Source organism: Chiloscyllium plagiosum, chromosome 12 (assembly GCF_004010195.1).
Source record: "Chiloscyllium plagiosum isolate BGI_BamShark_2017 chromosome 12, ASM401019v2, whole genome shotgun sequence".
In the NCBI taxonomy this organism is placed as follows: Eukaryota; Metazoa; Chordata; class Chondrichthyes; order Orectolobiformes; family Hemiscylliidae; genus Chiloscyllium; species Chiloscyllium plagiosum.
In genome coordinates, this window is record NC_057721.1 from 48,138,580 (window position 1) to 48,160,939 (window position 22,360).

At 38.8% G+C, this 22,360-nt stretch overlaps 1 protein-coding gene across 1 annotated transcript in view; it reads left to right on the forward strand.

Annotated features, from left to right (window-relative positions):
- Positions 1-22,360, forward strand: part of stxbp5l (syntaxin binding protein 5L) — a 546,595-nt gene that overhangs the window by 240,495 nt on the left and 283,740 nt on the right. The window contains exon 7 of the mRNA XM_043700990.1: positions 13,788-13,871. Within this exon, the coding sequence (XP_043556925.1) occupies positions 13,788-13,871 (84 nt within the window). The remainder of the gene's footprint in view (positions 1-13,787; positions 13,872-22,360) is intronic.

Sequence of the window (22,360 nt, forward strand, 5' to 3'; positions counted from 1 at the left end):
TGCTTTTCCAGCGCGGCCGAGAGTGAGTCCCATCGACTTCGGGATTCTTCAATGAAAGCGTCGATCTTCGCATCAAGTTTAGAGATGATTTCCACAAGGCTTGCCACCATAGGTAAGTCCCCCGGGGGGGCTGTGGACGCCTCTGCTGCAGCAGGAGAGGGTGGGGGAGGGGTTCCTGCTTGCTGAGAGCTGCGGACTCCCTTCCCTTTGGTCATTTTTACTAAAGATTAGATTGTTTAAATTTAATACTAAGCAACTAATTAAATTAAACAGCTATTTTAAATGATTTGGTGAGTGTGGTGGGGGTGGGTGACCCACTTTACCCAAGTCTTGGAAGGAGCACTATAGAGAGAAAGTGAGGGCTGCAGATGCTGGAGATCGGAGCTGAAAATGTGTTGCTGCGCTTTTCCAGGAGCACTCTAGACTCAGACTTGCTGGGTCGCCGCCATCTTGGATCCCCCAAGTGGAGATGTTTAATCAAGCAGAAACTGGTTAAAGCACGTCGAGGGCCAAAGGATCTTTTCCAAATCTGGCCTTGACATACAAACTCAATTATTTGCTTAATCTTTAGCTCAGATCAGAAGAGAGATCAATCACAGGCTCTGATTTTACAGTAAAAAGCAGTATTCTTGTACATTTTGAGTTACAATCATTACATAGAACATGGTCACTATGTCCTTCCCTCTTGCTCCGTGCACCCAATTCTATGAGACACCTAATCAATGATGGGCATTCCTGTGGAAAGCTCCGGGTTCCCATGATCTTATGGTGTTCAACAGACACTATAATCTATAGGCTGTGGGATCTTCCTATGCATCCTATTCATTCACATTCTATCGTTACTAGCTATACTCCTTAGCGTCTGTCTCAGGCTGACTTATTTCTAAGGACAGCTTGAATTCATCGTATTCCATGTGCTGCCATGTGCTATCAAATTCAGTTATTCCTTTTATATTTCCCACTGTTCTAATAATAGATGTAAAAATACAAGAGACAGTTAATTTTAACTACTGGCTATATGACTTGTAATATTGATTTCAGTTATGATATTGGTTATAAAGTGTAAAGTTTAGCACTTTGTGATTAGTGGACTATGAACAATCTATTTTATTCAGGGCATAAGCGAAGTTGTTTTCTAAAGCTAATTAATCTTAACATCTAGATTTAAATGCTTTTTCCTTAATTCTTGTATTTTGCTTTGGTTATATGTATCTATCTTTATGTTGAAAACTACCCTTGTGATTCTCTGAAGAATCTTTAACTAGAACATTGTTTTTAATGTTCTGAGCTATTTCCAAAAACTGATTACTACAAGATAACTTTGGCTGTTGTCCTTGCAGCTTATCTCACACCCGATGTTTATTTGTTTTCTAGAACAATTATTCTTTCATTAATCACTTATCCATCTAGTGGGCATGCTGTTATCAAAACTGCCTAAAATAGGCTGCTTGTCCTGCTTAATTCTTTTCAGCCATTTCGTGGTTTAATGCTGGGACAGGCTGCCTTCTTTATTTGTTGGCCATTTTGTGTAAGCCGTCATGGGTATTTTGGTATAAACACGTACAGGCCACTCCTACATAACCCAGCTTGGCTATTACCCAATTAATGGTGGGATTTAGCTACTATTCCAACTAGCAGCATCTGTCTGTCAGGTTCTGAGGAAGAGTCAGTTGACCCGAAATGTTAATTCTGATTTCTCTTTACAGATGCTGTCAGACCCGCTGAGTTTTTCCAGCAATTTCTGTTTTTGTGGCATCTGTCTCTGGATGTGTCAAAGATTTGATCCTTGTACAGTGTTGTTCTTCGAAGTTTTGCTACTGAAGAATCCTGGAGTTGAATTCTTGTAGTGTTTTCTATACTTCAAATTTATCGTTAGGTATGATTGATGATCCTTCAGATACGGTCCCCCCATAGTACTTACTACTCCCGGAATCATCAAGTTTGCAGTTTGCCTTCTTATCAGAAATAGCTTTCTTGTTCCTTGCTACTTTTGACATTGACTGTCTGTTTGAAGACACAACTTTCCTGCAGTTACCTCCTTCAGCTCTTCTGCTTTGTGGCATAATGCAGCCAGTTATCAAGCAGTTGTTAAAGCAGTTTTGTTATTGTAGCTTCAACTCCTTTTTTACTCAGGCACAGCCAATTGGCTCCAATTCCTGTATAATTTGTTGCCCTTTGATTTTTCCAATCCGTGAACAGTTTATTAAAGTTCTGAAGTTTGCACTAGCACAATAGCCTCATCATTGATGGCCACACAGTCTGCTGCTGGGAGGTTACTTTCACAGAGCTGCTTGACACCACCACTCAGCAGGGGGCAGTTCCAGCATGGTGAATCCCAGCAGAGTCTTCATCCCTTTGTTAAACCCACAGTTCATTGGTTTAACTGTCTACCTGCCACTCCTGCCACTGGGCACCTGCCTTCACTGATATTGTCCAGAGGTGAGAGCACATTGGAGTGTTGACCAAATTTCCTACTCTCTGTTTTTTGCTCCAGGTCCCACTTTCAAATCCAATTCCACCGAATCAGGAAATTTCTGCCCTGAATTGTCCAGAATGCCAAGGCACAACATATACCCTTTATTGAACAAATAGTAAGTTTGTAAGCTTTGCATTTTTTAAAACCAGACTTTTCATAAACTAACAAAATACCTCAAAGTACACGTTAATACGATTGCCAGGACTTTAAAAGAAATTCTTCCTGAATTTCTGAATATAAATGGCGGCAAGTGATTAAAAGTAAAATCCATCCTTGATGAAAATCTTTCTGTCAATTAAAAAAAAATGCATCTGCATCATCTGTGGGCAATTCATAAGTTACAAAGTTTTATATTTAGTCCTGTCATATTATACATTAAAATGTAAATTGCCAGTCAACTCTCCATGTTTTCTGTAAATCAAATAGCAAGTACTCCATGCATGGAATGCAATCACAACGTCAGGGCAAAAGCTGAACGTAACAAATCTGGATTTAGCTGGAAACTTTCAACTACACTTAACTTGATTCTCATCTGAAAAACAAATGGTTGAGGGTTAAAAATTGGAAGGAGTTGGTGGAAGTGGTTAGGGATACTTGGTCTGTCAATGATGACTCTTTCTGGCAGGCCTGCAAATTAGTACCAGTTCAAGGATCCTCTGTGCATTTTCAGGTAAATATACATTCAGATGTATATGTGTACATATATTAATATATATAAGAATATCTATTTATACCAGACTGTAAGCTGCCTAACTAGTTGCATTTGAGTGCAATATTAGACGTTGCTGTAGAAACATGTTGGTGGATCAATTCATGCACCCAGTATGAATATAAATGCTTTACCCAGCCCCACAAGAGTTCTGCCACCAGTGGGTCCTCGTGAAGTTTTAATGGCTGTCTCTGGCTAAATTCATTGATGGAGCTGCTGGATTGCCAAACATCGAATATGACAAACTGTCAGCTAGTACCCATCAACAACTTAGTACTTTTCCTTACTTATGCTGTAGCCCAAGATTAAGAAGTGGTTGAGTGTCTTATTGCTAGCTACAGATGGCTGGTGAGTGGTGAAACTCTGCCAATTTCACTTTCATTTTGAAGAGAAGTTAAAATGGTCCATGTGTTAGTAGTTTGCTATGAAAGCATTTGAAACATACAGGTTTTAAACACATCTGAATCAGCCTTCATTGTGCTATACTTGAATATGTTGCCAAAACTTTCTACAAAATGTCCCATTTTTCAGCAATATCTAGATCTATAAAGGGGTCATTCAATACAGTGCTGTATTGTTTTATGCTAGTCCATGATAGGATAAATTGATTGAACAAGAAATGATCTGTGAATGATGTTCTGCCTTCCTCTTTATTGTTTTACCTGTGGAAAGGCAGTGAAGATGATCCCACCTGTTGTGTTCAAGAGGATTAATCTGAAGTTGAATCTCAGTATCTTCTGTGGTAATGCATGTACAGGAGTCTCTTCCAAAGTTCTTCGGAGTTCCTTTATTTTTGCAAAGCATGTTAAGAAATACAATCCAAAATGCTAATGACCTGATTTCAGTGGCAATGAGAGGGATACTTCAGTTGTATATTTGTGTGAAAGCGCGCATGTGTGAGAGAGAGAGCAAGAGAGAGAGAGTGAATGTGAATGACTGAGGGAAGAAGCATATTAAATTTTTCTAAATGCCCATTTCTGTAAATAACTTTACAACACAAATGCAATTTCTGGTAGCTTACATCAGTTTTGGACATTAACGATGTTCATTGTGTTCTCTTGGTGTAGTCATATACACACACGAGCAAATTTTGATGTGTATTCTAATTTGGAAGGTCAGGCTTTGCTTCTGGTGTTCATCATCAATAACAACACTAAAGCAAATTCTGCGCTTGTGAATGTTTTAAAGATTCTGGTAGTGGTATGCAATGGTTACATGACAAATTGAATATATCTAGTAAGCAACTAATGTTACATAGCAGCACCTAACTTAATCCAAACTATGCCTCGTATAATCTTATTTTAAAATAGCATCTGCCAATGACAGTATTTTGGTGGCACAGTACCTGGAGTTTGCAAGGGCACAGGATGATACAAAGGGCTGTAGAGTGAAAAACTGCAGCATATGGAGTTCACTTTGGACAATCACAGGATAGAATATTGTGCCATGCCATTTTATTTACTCGTGTACACATCCTCCATGTTTCTGAACAACTGTATTAAATCTCACATTAAGTTTTTCTGTTCTAAGAACAACAACACCAGCTTCCCCAGTCCCTCTAGAAACCTGAAGTTCCTCACCTCTGGTATCATTCTGGTAAATCATCTCTGCACCATCTCCAAGACCCTATGAAATACCCAAATGTTCAATTATCAATCATGCCCAAAAATGTATTTCTTCAAACAGCAATTTATTATAATAACTAAAACTTCATCATGACTTTCACTAGAGACCACACAATATAACATCTGGATTAGCAGGAATTAAATTTTTCAGGAGTTTCTACACTTTCTCCTCTTCTTTCACTTTTCTGTATTTTCAGTCTCCACTTCCTTTTTTCATTTAGATATAGTACTCGCTTTTCTCATTCTTGTCATTCTTTTTTATAATTTTGTCAACTTTTTAAAAATTTCTGCATGACACAACAACACACGTAAATGCAGTTGAATAGAAATGCTCAAATTACTCATCTCAGTGATTGGCCAAATAATAATGCACGTGGTTCCAATTTTACAGTGTGTTTTCAGGATGTGAGTCTTAACTGCAAATTTCATTTCTGTTTACCCAACACTGTGAGACACACAAGGCCCTGACATTTACAAGGAGGTGAGGAAGGAGGGAGATCACACAAGGAAACTTTCCCCAACCCTTGCTACCCTCTCACTCCAATTCTATTCTTGAGCTTTCCTCCTTTCAAATATTTAAGAACTGTCATCTGGTGAACTTCTTGTGCAAGAGCATGAAAGTGCTAGCAACACAGGCAATGGTGAAGAAACACCATCACTCGATCGCAAACTGGCAACTTCCAGTTGAGATACTGTAGCGCATGTAATTTAAAGATTAGCTTGGAGTGATATCTGCTCATGACAAGTTACTGCATGGAGAAAGGCTCACTCGGGTTCTAATTCAACAGAAGATGTGGTCACACATGAGTCCAACTGCAGAATTAAAAACTTTGAGGGGGTGATACACAGAAAAAGGCATGCTTGCCAGAAAAATTACTGTCTCTGTCTTGGAGCAAGAATGAGTCCAGCTTTAACTTGGTGAAGACTTCATGCAGAGCTTAAAACACATCCTTTCTAACAGAAAATACTTACCATCTCTACAAAAAGACTCGTGGACTCAACTATGATACTGCATCTGATGACTGATGTTTCAGCTTCCTAAAGCTACCATCCATCTGCGCAATGTAGTGGATGCTCAAACTGAGGTAATGAAGTCTCAGTCTCAAAGATTTCCATAATTGAAGGTAATAGTGTTCAAATGGGACTTTCAGGGTTTCAAATCATCCACAGCTCAAGAGGATGGTGGAAGCTGAGGCAATCAATGATCTCAAAAATAAATTTTATAGGCACTGGAAGGAAGTAAACTTGCAGGGATATGGTGTGAAAGCAGGGCAGTAGAACTTACTGGATCACTCCTCAAGGGCCTACGTGAATACTGTAAATGATTATAATTTAGCCAAGCAGCTGTGCTCCAACTTGGTTTGCTGAGGCATTGGCAGTGACATTGGCAGTAGCAGTGGTTGTGTGGTGCACACACTTGCTGTACTCTCTTAGTATGACAGCTTTCATGCTTCCACCATTGCCAATCCATCTGTGGCCCAGCTGTTGCCAATTAGTTAGCCGGCTCAGGCTGCAAGACCTTCTAGGCCCAATGCTGCTTGAGGTCAATCTGCAAGGTCATCTGTAGTTTCTTCCACTGAAAGTCAGCAGTCTTCGACTCACAAAACTGAGGTAGCACTGCAGAGGTACACAAGGTCATGTAAAGGTCCCATCAAGATATGTGCCAAGGAAATGTAAAAGGGTGATTAGTTGATTTTTGTATGGAATATCAAATATTTGGTTAGATAAAGTTGGTTTGGAAGACTTGTTTCTCAATAGATTTTGTTTCAGTATTTCTGTCAAAAGAACAATTTGATGTGCCTTGCCATAGCAATGGTAAGATTCCGGAATATATACTTTGGAGATTTGGGATTTGTGCTTGTGGCATCTACTTTGAATGAAGCATACATGGGGTTGTTGGCTAGAATAAAGAAGTATTGGTTGCTTCCTTCTTCTCTTTCTCCTTTTCCTCCTCCTCAGCTGTTCATCATAAACTCAGTGGAAAGGCTGCAACCTCTTGTAGGCCAGATCATAGGAGTGAAAACTGGACCATCTTGATCAGGACACTGACCCCATTGAATACAAGATGGATTCTCCACAGAGGCCCAAGGAGTAAAATCTTTGCTTAGCACCTCACTAATCTACCCTACATTGTTTCTCATGGCAACAGGGTACACCTTGCCAACACTAGTCATGTATGGTCATGTATTAGATTGGAGTTATTAGATAGATGTAAAGTAAGCTTCACCCAACAATCATATCTCTGGCTTGACCTGGCAGCTGAAACATTATGGGACAGTGGATTGGTGTAGAATAAATAATCATGACTGCTTCCAAGATAGCAGAAACACTCCAACGTACTGCTGATTTAACACCTAAGGTACTCAGTGAATCACTTTGCTGTTTATAGGATGCAGTTCCTGCAAAGTGATATACGTTTACTGCTATGCTGGCAAAAACACATACACACTCCACCTAGTCCTTCTTTTCAGAAAGGCCGCATGGCTTCCCCTCCCCACAACATTTAAAAGTGTCAGTCATATCTCTGCAACAATGGATAGTAAACTGGGAGGTGTTAGAATTATCAACAATCCTGATGCAAAGAAGTTAAGGGCCACTGTTATCTTCACAGCCATTGGCAGCACTGACTTTCTGCTGCTTGGAGGGTGCAGGTCTGGTTGCAAGAGGTAGTTAAGGTTAATGAGCACGTTCTTTGTAAAGCACTGACTATACGTGCACCATTCTGGCTTATTTGAAGGTAAAAGAAGTGCTCAGAGAGAATCCTAATTTGTTCAAGTCTCCTGAAGAAAATTCTGCTCTCACTCTAGTTCCATCTGCAAACAGCTTGTCCTCCTCTTTCACAAACAAAAACAGAAGTTATTGGATAAACTCAGCAGGTCTTGCACCATCTATGGAGCGAAAACAGAGTTAATATTTCGGGTCACTGGATTCGAAACATTAACTCTGCTTTTCTCTTCAAAGATGCTGCTCGACCTGTTAAATTTCTGCAGCATTTTGTGTTTTTGTTTCTGAGTTCCAGCATCCGCAACACTTTGTTTTTATTTTATTACTATTTTGTTCTCTTTGCTGCCTCTGCTCTATCTCCCTCCTATTCTTACAAGAGGAGTTGCAGCATAGAATTGGGAAGCAGTGATATAACAATTGCAATCACAACCAATGTCTACAGAGTTCATCAACTTTAATTCCTCAAAATATTAAGGCTTCCACAAACTCAAATAGACCCAGTAAAAATTAATCAACAACTAACCTGCAAGTTGTTATGAAGCTCTATGAAGCTAGAAGTGTGAGGAGTCCCTCCAGCTGCTGTATGCACATTCAGTTGTGTCAGGTTGAAATGGCTACAAGATTGAATGTAGCAATGTTAATGTCACACTAGTCCTACATGTTGACTGATATCATAATCTGCTCAGTCTGCATACTTACGGCACATGTTCTCATCGCCCACCTAACACGGTGGGCGGCACGGTGGCACAGTGGTTAGCACTGCTGCCTCACAGCGCCAAAGACCCGGGTTCAATTCCGCCTCAGGCGACTGACTGTGTGGAGTTTGCACGTTCTCCCCGTGTCTGCGTGGGTTTCCTCCGGGTGCTCCGGTTTTCTCCTACAGTCCAAAGATGTGCATGTCAGGTGAATTGGCCATGCTAAATTGCCCGTAGTGTTAGGTAAGGGGTGGGTGTAGGGGTATGAGTGGGTTACGCTTCGGCGGGCCGAAGGGCCTGTTTCCACACTGTAAGTAATCTAATCTAATCTAACAACTCCACCAAGATGGTATTTGGTACCGGTTGCACTAGATTATGGCCATTATAGAACCTAATTTTCTATCCATAATGCTTCCACTTTAGGTTTTCTCCACATCAGTATATTCATAAACTCTTTGTTAACTACTCATTTCCTTTCACGAAGGGAATATATGATCGACCAATTTCTGGTCTGTTAAAGATGCCTTTCATGGACACTGACAGCATGGCATTTTGATAATGCTATAAAAAGTAGCTCCAATAAAAAGTATATTTGAAAACAAGGTTGTTAATAATGGGAGCTTTGTATTTAGTAGGCACATTAGGAAAATACTACAAATCTCACGCTTTGGAGGAAGAGAATTTATTTGCAGAACCAGGTGCTAGAATGACATCTTTGAAACAGAACATTACAAAACATCAACACACAAATAATAATAATAATGAGGCAAATAATATTAGAGAGGTAGATGCATACCTCAAAGATTGGTATGGGAGAAATGGGTTCTAATTCATGTGCACTGACACTAGTTCTGCGAAAAGAGAAAGCTGTGCATTTCACACAGGCTTTATTTGAACCATGTTTTAACCAGTGTCCCAAATTGTATAACTAAGGTTGTAGATAGGGCTTTAAACTAATCATTTGAGGGGAAAGTTCATTTGAGAGTAAGTTTAAATAATCAAAAAGAAATGAAAGAGCAGACATGCAGGGTGGTGAAGGGGCAATAATAGTCAAAGTATCACAGGAAGGGGTAGAAAATATAAGCAGCACAAATTAGAACTAGAATAAGTAGTAATGGCAAAAAGTCAAAGCTTGAGGCTCTTTCTATAAATGCATGCAGAATTTTTAACTAGATTGATGGATTAATGGCACAAGTAGAAATAAATATATGAGACTTGATAGTTTATTACAGAGGTGCATTGCAGGGTGACCAGGATTGAGAACTCAATATTAAGGTGTTTTGATATTCCATAAAGATAGGCAAAATGGGAAAGAAGGTGGGGTAGCATTGTAAACAAAGGATGGTATCAGTGTGAAAGTGAATAGTGATATCAGTGCAATAGATCATGTTGTTCATGCCAATCAGTTTGGATGGAAATAAAGAATAACAAAGGGAAAACGCTAATGGGTGGGAGTTGGCTATAAACCCCAAAGAGCTATCTCACTATAATAGAACAAGGTATAAATCAGGAACCAGTAGAGCCATATAGAATGACACTACAATTATAAATTGACTGGCTGAATCAGATGAGCAAAAGTAACATGGAATTCAAATTTGTGAGTGCATCAAGGATTATTTCTTAGAGTCATATGTTGCAGAACCTACCTTGGAATTGGCTATTTTAGATTAACTATGTGAAATTAGTTAGGATTAATAAGAGATCTTATAATTAAGGATCTTCTAGGGGTAGCAATCACAACGTAGTAGAATTTCAAATTCAGTTTGAGGGAGAGCAACTCTGATTTTAAACTGTGTCCTCAACTTGAGCAAGAGCAAAAACATAAATATAATGAAAGAGTTGTTTAAAATGGGCTGGGAAAATAGACTAAGGAGGTTACTGGATGCGCAGTGACAATCATTTGAGCAAATTATTTCATAATACTCACTAAAAATTTATTTCGAGCAAAATTATGAGATGATGAGATGGATGAACCACCAGTGGTGAAATCCAGTGGCAGGCCAGAGTTAATGGAATTTTTTGGAACCAGTAACTGATGACTAAAATGCTGCTGAAGGACATAGGCTTAATGTGATATGCAAATAAAGCAAAGCTGGTATGAGAAATAGAAAGCATTTTCACACATCAAGTTGTTAGGGGATGGAATGCATTGCCTAGAAATGTGGTGGAGGCAGGTTCAATTGAAGCATTCAAGAGGGCATTGGATGGTGATTGGCATTAGATAATGGACTCAAGGCAGGCATGATGGGCTGAATGACCTTCTGCACCATAATAAATCTGCAATTCTGAAGAGGGAGAAAATTGTTTCTGAAAGTAATTGGTAAGAAATATTAAAAAACTAGCAAATATTAAAAACAAACGGCAACAGGTATAAGCAAAAGAGTGGCTAAAGTGAATATGAGACCCTTAGGGAAAGCAACTCAAGAATTCACAATAGGGAGCAAGGAAATAGTAGATAATTTGAACAAAACTTTTGCATTTGATTTTTTGGAGGAGGACACTATAACCATCCCAAAGATATCAGATAACAAAGTAGGAGGAAAAATCTTGTAGCAGTCTCTGTCACAAGGGGAAAAAGTATTCGATAAACTAGTGAGGCTGAGGACAGACTATTAGCCAGGATCCAATGGCTTCCATCCAAGTGTTTTAAAGGAAGCAGCTACAGAGATAATGGAGGCATTGATCGAAATATTCCAGAATTCTTTGGATTCCAAGAGGGTTCCAACCTTTTCAAGAAGGGGAAGAGACTGAGTTGATAAAGGGGAGCTGATAGATGTTGTGTAATTAGATTTACAGAAGACATTCAACAAAGTGCCAGATAAAGATTATGGCACAAGGTAAGAGTTCACAGTATTGGGGGTAACAGTATTGAAATTGATTATTTTTTAGGTTGGAAAGACATAACTGGTGCAGTGCTGCAGGATAAATTCTAGAGTCCCAATTATTTATCGTCTGTATTAATGAATTGAAGGAGGAGGCAGAGTATAATGTATCCAATTTGCTAATGACACAAAAAAGGGCATGTTGTGATGAGAACATAAGGAATCTGCAAGATTACATAGATAGGTTGAGTGAGTTAGCAAAAACTTGGGAGATGATGTTTAATATAGGAAAGTGTGAAGTCATGCACTTTGCTCAGAAGAGTCAAAAGACAGATTTTTATTTAAGTGGGAAAAACCTCCCAAAACATTACAGAACGGGGGAACCAGGTGTTTTTTTTTGCACGTAACATGAAAGGTTAGCATGCAGGTGCAGCAAGTAATGAAAAAGGCAAATGAAATTTTGGCCTTTTTTGCTAGAGCGTTGGAATTTAAAAATAATAGAGTCTTGTTACAACTGTAAAGGACATTGATAAGTTCACACCAGGGGTTCTGTATGCAGTTTTGGTCCCAGTATTTAAGAGAAAATAGATGAGCATTTGAGTCAATTGAAAAAAGATTCACTCGACTGATGCTTGGCTGAAGGTGCTGGCTTATCAAGAACAGCAAAATAGGTTGGGCCTTCATTAATTGTAATTTAGAAAGATGAAGTGTGATCTTATTGAAACAAAGCAGTTTCTGAGGGGGCATGACAAACCAGTTGTTTCCACCATTGGGGAAATCTCAAACTAGAGAACTTAGTTATAGAATAAGGGGACAGTCTTTTAAAACTGAGATGCAAAGGAATTTCTTCTCTGATGGTGGTGCATGTCTGCTTTTCTCTTCTCCAGAGAGTTTGAAAGAGGAGGTAAATAGTTATTTGAACTATCTGTGAGTTGAGGGCTATGATGAACTGGTGGAGGGGTTGAGGCATGAGGCAGATCAACCATGGTATTATAGAATGAAGGGACAGGCTGGAAATAACCTACTACTCCTATTTCTTATGCTCTTATGTTAGGCTTACCATAGAGGTAGACCAGCCAGGATGCATCAGTGCAGGAATTTGTTCTGCCTGCCTCTTCAACCTGACATTTATATCTCCATTCATTCTAACAGTTAACTTGCTGATGGTGGCCTCTTTTCTGGTCTTAAGAGTTCAATCATTTTTCATGATCTGGATGATGTGACCTTCATGTTGAATTAAGCAATTAAGACTGTCACTATTTAGTCTTCACCGCTCTATCTGGACTTTTCCATCCCTCATTGCTACTAAAAGGTGATCTTCCATTGCATATCCCTGATCGATTTGAAAGAGGGGTCTAGGAGACAGTGCAATTGAACAAGTTCACCACCTTCAGGGGTACCAGGTCCTTTTCTTCAGCTTGCTTGTATTCATAAAACCTCTGTTGTTCTGTTGTAACTGTGTCACATTACTGCTGACCACAAAAACACCTGTCAGTACCTCAAAGGTGGGCTATGGACATCTTTGAATACTCGTACCTCTTCCCAGCATTTCCTGATGGGCTTGTCCACACAAATAACCTGGCACAAACACCATTACCTTACTCGAGTTGAGGTCCTTAGACACCATAACTAGCTGTGTACCTTCAATCCGGTCTTCAATCACTGGATTAACCTCTGTTTCTGGTCTTCCCTGAATGAATCCAGCTTCCATTCAACAGCAAGTGGGGTGCCTGACCAGCAGTATCGCTTCATCAAGGCCATGCACATGGGGTGGCTCTGTCTCTGTCTACACCAGAAATGTACCATTACATTTTTACACAAATGGACAGCTCAAAGATCATGCAGCAGGGACTCTTCATTCAACATGGGAGGGACCATGTTCAAGAAGCCAGTGTGGAGGTTTAAAGTGGGGGGTGGTTCAGTGACCTTGTGAGCAGTTTATCCACTGTGTCCTTAAGGGGGGGCCTGTTCTTGATTGATAGTAACCTACACAGCTAGATTTACCAGGCTTCCTATATGACATTGGACTCACCCTGTCAAGGGTAAAATACTGGTGGCAAGGAGATGAGACCATTAAGTGGTCATCAAAATCTTAGATCGTACAGTTAAGCGCTTGGTACAAAGCTCCACCTGCCTTCAAACCCACAAGAAGAACACAATAATCCAGTGCTAGAATGGTTACAGCACAGGAAGACATTTGGCCCATCATGTCCATGCCAATTTTCTACAATTTTCTTTAGCTCATCCTCCAGTTGAAGTCAATCCTGTGTTTTTGAAATCTTCACCATATCCACTTAATTTTGTGCAATTTACGCTTGCATTTGATAGAGTGAGAAAATACTACAAACCTATTTATAACTCAGAGGTCTCATAACGTCCAGAAAAGGTAAACATTTATTTAAATCATGATTTTGCTATTTAAAAATAAGAATATTTTGTTCTCATGGTCCATCTGTAACTCTGTCTGGCTGTAACATATTTTCTCTTTTTGGTCTCAGTATATGCATTGTGTCAGATTTCCACTTCATGCAGCATCGAGTGCCGAAGGGCCTGTACTGCTCTATAATGTTCTATGTCCTAAAATATTGTTTTGCAGTTTCTACACTGCTAAGATATACACAGCTAATAAACATGGAATTTACATGTAAAAATGTAACACATTCTGTTGCTGCATTAGACTTGAAGGTGAAACAAATATATTTGTTTGGAATTAATATCTTCAATTTCATGTTGCAGCTGCTCATGGGATTTGAAAGTGGAACAGTTGTGCTGTGGGACATAAGGTCAAAGAGAGCAGATTTCAGATTTTATTATGATGAGGTGAGTAAAATGTTAATGTTTTAAAGAATGTAAGATTAACTTTTGGAAAATGTGGATCTAGCTTTAGTGCATGAATTTTATATAATATTTAGATTGGGTCAAATATCAGCTTTTACGAAGTTTTCATTTTGTGGAGCTGCACAGGACCTTGATTTTATGAGTACTTTCCATGTAATGTAATGAAATGCTTGAGAACTGCAGGTTATGTATCAATTTGGTAGCTTTATAGTAAAGACTACAGCCTGTACTAAATTGTTTAAAGAGAAAATACCAATTTTAAATAGTCCTAATGGACAACTTACTAAGTAGTAAACAGAAAGTAATTTATAGTGATGAGTTTATGGTGCTATAATTGCAGCAGTTGCTTTAATTGCAGCAGTGGAGGTCTGACATTGAAATAGGTAAGAGTGGCAACATTTTCAGAATAATCTCCTTTAGGTTTTGTAAATCTGATCATTTTAAAATGCAAATAGAAAAGCAAAACATTTAACTATTTGCAGACATATTTTAGATGGATAATTGAATTTGTTGAACTAATTTTGATTTGAGGAATCCACATTTGGATTAATAATATTGGCTGTTTTCTATCCACTTGTCTAAATCCAATTTAGAAGGCTAAGAACCTGTATAAATATGGCCAGAATGGTAATATGTTAATAGCATTGAAATTTTGTGGATCTCATATTTGTGTAATTATTCACACAATTAGTTGCAGGTTTTGACAGTAGCTAGTCTTCAAAATGTCAGATTAGATAATAAATATGAATTTACATACTATAATAAATGGTCAGAACTTGTGTCTAATAAGCTATCAGTAATCAGTACTAAAATGAAGTAGTTAATTGAAATGGATAAAAAACTTCTAAATTCATGTATGGATCTCTGATGAATTTTGAATATAGTAAAATTGCTAAATGCGAAATTCAGACATTCCTCATCTTTTCTTAGTGAACTTTTATTCACACTTCAACCTATTTCTGAGAACTTATTGAATTCAAGCTTTTTTGGAAAGATCATGTAATTTTCAAATGTTTTTATCTGCTATCAAAATTAAAAGTATATTAACTGGCTTGCTATTAACATCAAAATAATATTTACATTTATTTATATTTTTGTTCTTAATTGCATATGCCACAAATCTAGCGTCCTGCATTCTAGAAGCATTTGAACCATTTCCATGACGAAATCAAATGTACACAATGGAAGAAGCATTTATTTCATATGAAATAAATGGATACCAGCTAACTTAAGCATTCATTCATTAAAAATGAAATTATTAAACAATTCACTTTAGAATTGTCTACACAATAACATGAAATGATGTAAGGTGGTTTCAATTGCCCTTTCACTGAATTTTCCATTTCTGCTGCAATACATCTAAGAAGGGAAAATCACTGGACTGTTATGGCGAGACATTGGTTTCTCTCCCAATATTTAAATAATCTGGTTTAGAAGACAAACAATCAAGATTTGCAGATAAGGCAACAATATTGCATATAATTAATAGCAAAGAAAATTGGAACCAATTTAAGAAGATATAGATAAGATTAAGCAAATAAATGTCTGGTGGAATCTAATGAAGTTGTTGTTATAAAGTTGTATACTGTACCAATTCTAAGGGCATATTGTAAATATTAGTTTCTGCAGAACCATCTATAATGCATTGGCTTGATTGGTCACCACCAATCATATTGGCCACCACCAATCATATTGGCATTAATTGAGCTTCTGATACCAATGAGCAGTTTGACCACACTATATTTTAGACAGTTTGTGGATAAGTAACAAAGTGACAAGTTATCCAAATGTTGATTGTTTCCATGTACTGTTCCATGAAATGAATTCTGACATCTTAGTACCCTTCCTGGTTATACCTTAATGATGATTGATCCCAATAATGCATGGATTCCATCTATGATGTTCTGCTAGTGAACCCTGCTATTTGTGTTTTGTTGATGTTAAATCTGTGTTCTGCAGGGAAAGCAACAAATACACTGCCATTTACAAATTTGGTTTCTGATGCTTGTTTGATACATCTGTTGCCTGACTGGTAGTGCTTGAAAAGAGTTTATGTAAAAAAACATAATTCATAGAGCAGCAGTAGGTCATAGAAGTAGAATCTTTTACTAATTAAACAATGTTTCTGCCTAGGCCTTGAATATATTGAACAACCCAGCCTTGACAGTCCTTTGCGTTAAAGAATACCACAGATACACAACCATATGAGAGAATCAATTCCTCCTCATCACTGTCTTAAATGGGCAACTCCTTATTCTGATATTGAGCCCTCTGATCCTAAACCCTCCCATATGGGGAAACAACGTCTCCACATTTAAGCTGTCAATCTTCCTATGATTCTAGGGGCTTATTCTTAGGACTTTTTGGCGAAGTGCCAATTTCATTGAATTTTATTGGAAGGCTCTTTGCTGCAAGGTCACAAGATTTCTTGCTGTATCTTTCCAAGCTTTCCTCATTAACTACCTATCCCATCACTATCATGTTCTTTTCATTTAATTTTGCAAAGCACTAATCCTGGAACTACTTGCCACTCAGCAATATCCTCCAAAAAGCTGACATCCTTTTCATCCATTCCACCTTTCAAAGGCTTCTGTGCACCCAGACAAGCATTTGCAATCCAGTGTTGCCCCTCACCAGCAACATAACAACCATAAACAAAAACAGAAGTTGCTGGAAAAGCTCAGCAGGCCTGGCAGCATCTGTGAAAAGAAATCAGAGCTAATTTTGTGGTTCCAGTGACCCTTCCTCAGAACTGGACCCAAAACATTAACTCTGATTTCTCTTCACAGATGCTGCCAAATCTTTTCCAGCAATTTCTGTTTTGTTTCTGATCAACAGAACCCGCGGTTTACAATAAATAATCGGCATGGTTGCCACTCCGTTGCACATTGAAAGCCATTCTCTCACTCTAATTGCTATTTAAACACCAGACCACACAGTTTACCATCTTTAGCTACATCTTGTCAAAACAACCTCTCTCTGCTCTGCCCCATGGCCCAATGGACACCCAGATCTGAAGATATTACAGCAGGGGAAGATCACATTCAGGCTAGCAATCAAACAATTCCAAACATGAGCTTTTATTTACACCCAGCAAAAGTGAACATAGATTAAATGAATAGAGCAGTTTACTCTCACAATGCAAGCCAAATACTGGCTTGATGACTAACAACCATTATCCAGTCATTGATGGTATCCTGTACTCAAGCTCCCATTATCTGGAAGTGGGAATCATTCTGGTCCTTGCAGGCTTGTAAGGCCTGGCCCAGCTGAGCTTCATCATGCAAAGGAGGGCTTCCTTCTCCCTAATGTCCCCATGTTTTTCCTTGGAAAACTGCTTTCATTCCCACAGTTCCTCAGCATTGCTTTACTGCCTGCTACATTTGCGCAGAGTACAACATGCCAAGATGATGCAACATAACCTGTCTGAAGTATAGTGGAGGACCCCCCAGACCAGTCCAAGCAGCGGAACCACTGTACCATGATCCTGGTCACATCATGCACTCCAACTTAGTGAAGTTTTCTCGTCAGCTGAGGACCCAAGACATCACATCAAACAGGGAGTGACTGCTGCGCCACAAATCCCTTCTCATCCCAGACCTACATCAATCATTCCATTTTTAATTGCATTCATTAGACTCCATCATCATACTTACATAATATATGATGAAGCAATGCTCTATTCATCCCATACCACTCTCAGTGGTTTCACAAGTGAATGGATGCTTTTGTCACTGTTCACTTTCTTTTATATCTGAAAAAGTATATTGTGGATTCAAATAGGGATCAAATTGTTTTGGATCTGGTAATGTGTAATGAGGTAGGATTAATAAGTATGCCAAAGTTAAAGATCCCTAATGAATTGTGACCGTAATGGTGGAATTTAACATTCAATTTGAGACTGAGAAGCTTCATTGGAAAATAACTATGCTAAACTTGGGGTGGCACAGTGGCTCAGTGGTGAGCACTGCTGCCTCACAGCACCAGGATCAATTCCAGCCTCAGGTGACTGTCTGTGTGGAGATTGCACATTCTCCCCATGTCGGCGTGGGTTTCCTCCGGGTGCTCTGCTTTCCTCCCACAGTCTAAAGATGAATTGGCCATGTTAAATTGCCCATAGTGTTAGGTGCATTAGTCAGAGGGAAATGGGTCTGTGTGGGTTACTCTTCGGAGGGTCGGTGTGGGCTTGTTGGGCCAAAGGGCCTGTTTCCACACTGGAGGGAATCTAATCTAATCTAATCCTAAATAGGGGTAATGACAGGAGTGAGCTGAGAAGGGGTTAGCAGAAAAGGTGGTTGAGGAACAATGGCAGACATTTAAGAAAACATGACTGACGGCAAAGATATATCAGAGTGAGAAAGAAGAATTTTAGGCAGGGGACAAAATTACCATGTTTAACCAAGAACGTTAAGAATAAAACTCAAAGAAAAATATACAATGTGGCAAAGATTAGTGGTAAGCCACAGAATTGGTAAAGTTTTAAAAGCCAATGAAAAAATTACCAAATAAAAGGGGCAGATAATAAATTATGTGGGAAGATTAGCAAGTAGTATAAAAATGAAAATTGAGTTTCTTTATAAGTATAAAAAGGAAGAAGGAGGCTAAAGTGAACATAGGCCTATCTAGTGGATAAGGCTGAGGACATAATAGTGGAGAACAAGGAAATGGCAGAGGAATTGAATAAATACTTTGCATCAGCCTTCATAGTAGAAGACACTAACAGCATTCCAAAAATACTAAATAATCAAGGGGCTGAAGGGGGGTGTGGAAATAAACACAATAACTGTCACTGGAGGAAAAGTACTAGGGAAACTAATGTGGCTGAAAGCCCATACATCCCCTGGACCTGATAGAATACCTCTTATGATTTGAAAGGAAGTGTCTACCGAATTATAGTTCATGGACTGGTTAGTAATTTTCCAAGAATCCTTAAATTCTGGAAAGGCCCGAAAACATTGGAAAGCTGCCATTGTAACACTCTTATTCAAAAGTGGAGGGAGAGAACAAAATGGTAACTATAGGTCCATTAACTTCACATCTGTCACAGGGAACATGTTAGAATCTATTATAAAGAATGTAAAGAGGAGCGTTTAGAATACATAATATAATCAAGCAGAGTCAAAATGGCATCGTGAGGGAGAAATCATGCCTGTAAAATTTATTAGAGCTGTCTAAGGAGGTAACAAGCAGGACATATGCAGGAGAACTAATAGATGTTTGGATTACCAAAAGGTGTTTGATAATGTATTGCACTTAAAGCTATTTAATAAGATAAAAGCCAATGGTGTTAGGAGTTGTGTATTAACATGGATAGACATTTGGCTAACTAATCGAAGACAGAGAGCTGGGATGAAAGGAACATTATTAGGATGGAAACCTGTAACTAGTGGAGTGTGTCAGTGATCAGTGCTGGGGCCACATTATACAGAATAAATTATTCATGACTTGGATGACACAAGTGAATGTAATATCACCAAGTTTCTGGATGACACAATATATGTGAAAGGCCAATCATAAAGAAGTCACAAACAAACTAGAGAACGATATAAACAGGTTAGGTACTCAAGACAAAAACTTAACAGATGGAATATAATGTGAGAAAACTTCAGTGAGCAGAACACAAGACTTGAATATGATTTAAGTAGGGAGAGACCTCCTAAAGCTACAACATCAGGGGATTAGGGCCTCATGTCTGAATCCCAGAAACTGGCATTCAATTAAGTAGGTAATAGGGAAGTGAAATAGACCATTGGCCTTTATTTCAAGGAAATAGAGTATAAAAATAAAACTATACATGGCACTAGTTACACTGTGTACGGTTTTAGGTTCCATATCTAAGGAATGATATACTGGCATGGGAGGCCATCCAGAGAAGGTTCACCAAGTTTATTCCAGGATTTTCTTATAAGGAGAGTTAAAAATCACATAACACCAGGTTATAGTCCAACAGGTTTAATTGGACCTGTTGGACTATAACTTGGTGTTGTGTGATTTTTAACTTTGTACACCAGCATCTCCAACTTATGAGGAGAGGTTGAGTTAAGATTACTATATTGGAAGATATTAAGGCAGATTCTTAAAGGAACTGGAAAAAAAAGGCAATGGGGCAATTTGTGGCGGAATCATGTCAGAACTCCAACGAGGCCATCTCAATATCAGGAGCAACTAGCTGCATCTCTTTTGTATCTGTCAAGTGGCAAGGCAAGTTTCTCAATGGGCAGCTATGAATGATCAATTAAGGGAGGTTGTAATATTACTTTTTCTTGAGTGATGGTCATTGTGTTTATTTTCACCTCCCCATTTAGCCCTATATTATTTATTATTTTTGGAATTATTAGTGTCTTCTACAATGGAGACTGATGCAAAGTTTATTTAACTCCCCTGCCATTTTCTGATTCACCATTATTATTTCCTCAGCCCTCATCGTCTAGCCAGGTAGGACTATAGTAACTTTACCTTTATCCCTGCGCAGGGGGAATCACTTGAGTTGTCAGTAGATTCTACCAATCTCACTTTGATTGCTGCAAGCAAAGTAGCACTTTTACTCAAAATGCAAGCCTATTTCAAGCTGCTGGATGCTTTATTTGTATAGTCGTATAATCACAGAAGCAATAGTTATTTCCATTTTTTGCACCCAAGGTCTTTGAGCTTAAGGAGTTGCTGGTGGCATTCTGTTGCCTTCAGCATCTGCCATAAGTATTCCTAAATGTGGTTAGTTACAACTAGACGATATTAAAAAAAGTAGGGAACTAATCTTCTGGATAAGAAAAATAAAACAGAAAGCCTTGCAAGTTCAAAAAGTGTTCAACTAACTAATGAGTATTTGCTAATTGTTTCATCACTAACCTGACTTCATAGTTTGTGCAGGAAGGCAGCCTGCCCATGTCTTTAATCCTTCCATTGATGCTTGCATCTATTATTTAAACTATATCAAAACCTGGCAATTGTTGAGTCTTTTTCTTGTCTTACCATAGAGTATCCCATTTGTTTTATGAAGTCTGAAGGAAATGACTGTTTCTTCAGGAATTTTTCAAAGCAACAAACATCTTTAAGACCATAAGATCTATGAGTAGAACTAGGCCATTTTGTCCATTGAGTTTGCTCCACCATTCAATGAGATCAATGCTAATCTGATAATTCATCTGATTAAACAGAGTTTCTCTCTTTGAGAACTGATGAGTAGTTTCATATCTGGTTCTGTTGTAGTAAGACAATACAATAAACTGATGGACCATTCCACTAGTGGAAAATGAACCTTCCTATCCATCCCATCTATGCCTTTCATAATCTTGTAATTTCTACTAGGTTGCCTCTCAGGTTTTGCTGCTCCAAGGAAAACAACCACGACCTATCCAATCTTTCCTCATATCTCAAACCTTCCAACCCATTTAATATCCTTGCAGATTTTCTCTGCACCCGAATTAGTGCAATAAAATCCTTCCTATAATGTGGTGACCAAGGGAGTGCACTGCCATTCAAGTCTAGGAGATATACAAGTCCACATGTCCATTATTCTTCATAGTGCAATAGGCTGCCAAGAGAAGAATGCTATCCAAGAGGATGCACGAGCACTTAAGGACAATTTAACAGACTATGTGAACTTTGAAACATTGAAATATGTTGGAAAGATGAAAAAGAAGTGGCTCTGGATTGTTCTCAACCAGTTGCATTTTAGTAATAAATTCACTGCACATTTGGATATCATATGCTAACTGAAGCCTCAAAACTACCTAATCTGCCATGCAATGTCAGTGCCCTGTCTCAATGACTACTGGATTCTCTCTGATGGTGAGGAGGACCTAGAAAGTGCAGGTATTTGAAATCAGGATCCCTGACGATGCCAAGCATTTAATTATATGGATAGGAAAACACTCAGCAACTGAAAAGTTCAAGGATTTCAGAAATAAACAGGTCCACATATCCTTTGCAGTGACCAAATAGCCATTAGAAAGTAAAGCCATTTTTAAAAAGTGCAAACCAAGATCATTCATCCTGAAAGTAGATTTTCATTAGGTTCACTGTAGCTTTTCATGCTCTATGATTCAATGCTGTATCTTGCTCAACTGAATAAGCCTCCTAGATTAGAGTGGTGCTGAAAAAGCACAGCAGGTCAGGCACCATCCGAGGGGCATGAAGAATCGACATTTAATAGGAGTGGTGACTGAGTAAGTCACCTCCTGACTCTCCAAAGCCTATTTACCATTAACAAGACACAAGACAGGAATGGAGGAGAAAGTGAGGACTGCAGATGCTGGAGATCAGAGCTGAAAATGTGTTGCTGGAAAAGCGCAGCAGGTCAGGCAGCATCCAAGGAACAGGAGAATTGACGTTTCGGGCATAAGCCCTTCTTCAGGAATGAGGAAAGTGTGTCCAACAGGCTAAGATAAAAGGTAGGGAGGAGGGACTTGGGGGAGGGGCGTTGGAAATGCGATAGGTGGAAGGAGGTCAAGGTGAGGGTGATAGGCCGGAGT